The following is a 4,457-nucleotide window of genomic DNA, read 5'->3' on the forward strand; positions in this document are numbered from 1 at the left end:
CTCCTCCTCCTCCCCCCCTCTCCCCTCCTCCTCCTCCTTTTCCTCCACCTCTCCCCACCTCCTCCTCCTCCTCCTCCTCCTCCTCCTCCTCCTCCTCCTCCCCCACCTCTCCCCTCCTCCTACTCCCCCACCTCTCCCCACCTCCTCCAACTCCTTCTCCACCTCTCCCCTCCTCCTCCACCTCCTCCTCCTCCTCCTCCTACTCCCCCACCTCTCCCCTCCTCCTCCTCCTCCTCCACCTCTCCCCACCTCCTCCTCCTCCTCCTCCTCCTCCTCCTCCACTCTCCTCTGGCTGAGATGTCGAGATGTTTGAAAACTGCTGAGGTCCAGTGAAGTTCTCCAGCTGGAACCAGCCAGTGATGATCCTCCAGGTCCACTGAGCATCTCAACATGGTTCCAGTGATCCAGGATCAGCCATCAGCCATGGAGATTCTCTTCAGCTGCTCTTGTCAACTGACTCCAGTTTCTTTCTAATACTTCAGAGATGCATCTTGTGCAGCAGCCAATCAGGGACTCCTGGTGGAGAGACTCAGTCCACACGGCCGGTTCCTACGTGATCAGGAGGAGGTGAAACTTGTCTGGAGGTCACGACCCCAGGATGAGAATGAGGAGGTCCATCCTCCAGACTGACGCAGCAGCCTGCAGGAAGACGACTCTGTGTCCTGGTTCAGGCCGAACCCCCTGCAGGAGGAGTGAGGAGCAGGAGGAGTGAGGAGCAGGATGAGTGAGGAGCAGGAGGAGTGAGGAGCAGAGAGGAGTGAGGAGCAGGATGAGTGAGGAGCAGGAGTGAGGAGCAGGAGGAGTGAGGAGCAGAGAGGTGTGAGGAGCAGGAGGAGTGAGGAGCAGGATGAGTGAGGAGCAGAGAGGAGTGAGGAGCAGGAGGAGTGAGGAGCAGAGAGGAGTGAGGAGCAGGATGAGTGAGGAGCAGGAGGAGTGAGGAGCAGGAAGAGTGAGTTGGTGAGGAGTGAGGAGCAGGAGGAGTGAGTTGGTGAGGAGTTCCTTCACAGTGTTTCAAGGAAACATCTCAGGGCGCAAACAGAAGAGAAGAAAATCAAATCAAATGGAAAAAATTCACACATAAATATTTTTTTTTAATAATAAAATAATATTTATTATTTATAAATAATAAATAAAATAAAATTTGTAATAAAATATAACTACAATAAATGACATTAATGAAATAAATGAAACATAAATCCAATAAATTGTGTTAAAATAAATAAAATTTAAATTAAAAAAAAGTGCCGTCAAACCAGGCTGCTGCTGGCTGCACGTGCGCGTCAATAAACCATCATCAGATGAGAACCCCCTCCATCCCCCCTCCACTCCCCGCCCCCCGGTCCCTCCCTCCCTCGCACTGGTCACGTGTCTGTCGCCGTCACAGCAGCGCCACCTGTTGCCGCTATAAAACAGCGGCGGCGGCGCGCGGAGGATCCGGACATTCGGTGCGCACGCACGCACGCAGAGCGCTGGGTAACATGATTAGCGCGCGACCAGCTCCGGAGCCGAGCGCGAGGGTGCGTGGAGGAGCAGCGGTGGGACCGTCGCTCGCGGACCACGAGCTCTGGTACCGAGAGGAGGAGGAGGAGGCGCAGGCGCGCGGACACTGAGTTGAGCCACCAGAAGAAGTTGTTCCTGGACACCGAGGGTGAGTGTGAGTGTGGCCCCCTGCTGGAGAGACTCGCTCCCCTCCTCTGGACTGCTGCTGCTGCTGCTGCTGCTGCTGCTGCTGCTGTTACTGCTGCTGCTACTGCTACTACTGCTGCTGCTGTTACTGCTGCTGTTACTGCTACTGCTACTGCTGCTGCTGCTGCTGCTGCTGCTGCTGTTACTGTTGCTGCTGCTGCTGTTACTGCTGCTGTTACTGCTACTGCTACTGCTGCTGCTGCTGCTGCTGCTGTTACTGCTGCTGTTACTGTTGCTGCTGTTACTGTTGCTGCTGCTGCTGCTGCTGCTGCTGTTGCTGCTGTTACTGCTGCTGCTGTTACTGCTGCTGCTGTTACTGTTGCTGCTGCTGCTGCTGCTGCTGCTGCTGCTGTTGCTGCTGCTGCTGCTGCTGCTGCTGCTGTTACTGCTGCTGTTACTGTTGCTGCTGTTGCTGTTGCTGTTGCTGCTGTTACTGCTGCTGCTGTTACTGTTGCTGTTGCTGCTGCTGCTGCTGCTGCTGCTGCTGTTACTGTTGCTGCTGTTACTGCTGCTGTTACTGTTGCTGCTGCTGCTGCTTCTGCTGCTACTGCTGCTGTTACTGCTGCTGCTGCTGCTGTTGTTACTGCTGCTGCTGCTGCTGTTACTGCTGCTGCTGCTGGTGGTGGTGGTGGTAGTTTGATTTCAGCAGAGACAATGTTGACTGAATTCTGAGTGATTATTTCTGGTGTTAGAATCAGAGATTAAGAGAAGAAGTTGATTCTAGTGGAGCAGGACATTCACTCTCTCCTCCTCCTCCTCCTCCAGGTGATGTGACAGCGATGAAGATCCAGTGGATCCTTTAGATCATGTCAGTGAAAACCCTCCGTTGTCGCCGCCCTGCTGGCCTTCTGATCGCGTCCTGAACTTTATTTTCCATTTTTGCTTCTTTCGATCCCGTTTCCCGGATGGAGGTGGACAACAGCACCGCCAACGGGACGGTGGGGGGAGGGCGGCCGCAGTACCCGTACAGCCTGCAGGTGTCGCTGTGCCTGACGCTGCTGGTGGGCGCCCTCATCCTGCTGACGGTGTTCGGCAACGCGCTGGTGGTGGCGGCGGTGCTGAGCGGCGGCCAGCGGGGGGCGCTGCGGGCGCCCCAGAACCTGTACCTGGTGTCGCTGGCGTGCGCCGACGTCCTGGTGGCGGCGCTGGTCATGCCGCTGTCGCTGGCCAACGAGCTGCTGGGTGGCTGGCCGCTGGGCCGGGCCTGCTGCCGGGCCTACCTGGCGCTGGACGTGCTGCTCTGCACCGCCTCCATCGCCCACCTGTGCGCCATCGCGCTGGACCGCTACTGCTCGGTGGCCAGGGCCCCCGGCCACAGCTTGCGCCGCACGCCGCGCCGGGTCAAGCGCGCCATCGCCGCCGTGTGGCTGGCGGCGGCGCTCATCTCCTGCCCGCCGCTGCTGTGGCTGCGGGACGGCGAGGACCCAGAGCAGCGGCAGACGCCCCGCTGCGAGATCAACAACGACAGGTGGTACGTCATCTCCTCCTGCATCGGCTCCTTCTTCCTGCCCTGCGCCATCATGCTGCTGCTCTACCTGCGCATTTACCACATCGCCAAGCAGAGGAGCAGGAGGAGGCCCGCGGCGCCGCCACCTGGGCTCAGGGGGGCGCTGCAACCGCCACCGCCGCCGGTGGCAGCGACGGTGGGGAAGAGCAACGGAGTGGGAGGGGCTGAGGAGCAGCAGCAGCAGCAGCAGCAGCAGCAGCTGAAGATGAACGGGGAGCAGGAGGCGGAGCTGAGGGAGGAGGTGGAGGAGGTGGAGGCAGCCAAGGAGGAGGAGCTCCTCAAAGTGGACGAGCACTGCTCCCCCAAGAAGAAGAAGGAGGAGGAGAAGAAAAAGAAGAAGGAGAAGGAGATGATGAAGGAGGAGGAGGAGGAGGAGGAGGAGGAGGGCGATGACCTTGAGGAGTCGACCTCCTCTGACCTCAAGGTCAACGACCCCCGCTCTGGAAAGGAGAACGTGGAGAACGTGGAGGAGGAGGAAGCAGCAGGAGGGACCAGGCTGTGCAGGGTGACCCCGGGCTGCGACCCCCAGCAGGGGGCGCTGAGTGGGCGGGGTCAGAGCAGTGGGCGGGCTCAGGGGTCCCGGGGGGCGCTGCGGCGGCGGCGGCAGCAGCAGCAGCAGCGGGAGAAGCGGCTGACCCTGGTCCTGGCCCTGGTGCTGGGGGTCTTCGTGCTCTGCTGGTTCCCCTTCTTCTTCAGCTACACGCTGCTCACGCTGTGTCCTCACTGCGCTCTGCCACCGCCGCTCTTCAAGTTCTTCTTCTGGTTCGGCTACTGCAACAGCGCCCTCAACCCCCTCATCTACACCCTGTTCAACCACGACTTCAGGCGCTCCTTCAGGAGCATCCTCTGCAGGCACTGCATCAGCAGCAGACGCTCCAGGGGGAACATCTGATCAGCTCTGCTCAGCTGAAGACATCTGACTGGAGCTGATCACTGCTGATCACTGCTGATCTCTGCTGATCTCTGCTGATCACTGCTGATCACTGCTGATCTCTGCTGATCACTGCTGATCTCTGCTGACTGGAGAGCAAAAATGAAAGAAAACGAACTCCAGCTGTACTGGACACTCTTTGTGGGCGTAGCAATTTATATATACATATATGTAAGTGTGTGTGTAATTTGTTTTGACTTCCATTTTTCCTGGATAATAATCTCTAATATTTTCTCGCCGGTGTTTTTGTGCATTTTGAAGCTACGCTGCTGTACTTTAATGCAACTCAGTGTCAAGAGGGCAAATGGTGTTGTTACAGTTTTTGTACCATCT

General features: G+C 57.8%; 1 protein-coding gene across 2 annotated transcripts in view; it reads left to right on the top strand.

Moving 5' to 3' along the window:
• Positions 1–1,373: 1,373 nt before the first annotated feature.
• The window catches only part of adra2a (adrenoceptor alpha 2A), a 3,313-nt gene continuing 229 nt past the window's right edge, over positions 1,374–4,457 (top strand). Inside the window, exons 1-2 of one of the 2 annotated variants that reach the window (XM_076048317.1) lie at positions 1,374–1,654; positions 2,452–4,457. The exon at positions 2,452–4,457 is cut by the window's right edge and continues 229 nt beyond it. In XM_076048317.1, the coding sequence (XP_075904432.1) occupies positions 2,592–4,085 (1,494 nt within the window). In that variant the 5' untranslated portion in view covers positions 1,374–1,654; positions 2,452–2,591 and the 3' untranslated portion in view covers positions 4,086–4,457. The remainder of the gene's footprint in view (positions 1,655–2,451) is intronic. The other variant, XM_076048316.1, reaches the window with a different exon arrangement.

Source organism: Nelusetta ayraudi, unplaced genomic scaffold (assembly GCF_046127955.1).
Source record: "Nelusetta ayraudi isolate G7.1 ecotype Tasmania unplaced genomic scaffold, CSIRO-AGI_Nayr_v1 ptg000099l, whole genome shotgun sequence".
Lineage (NCBI taxonomy): Eukaryota > Metazoa > Chordata > Actinopteri > Tetraodontiformes > Monacanthidae > Nelusetta > Nelusetta ayraudi.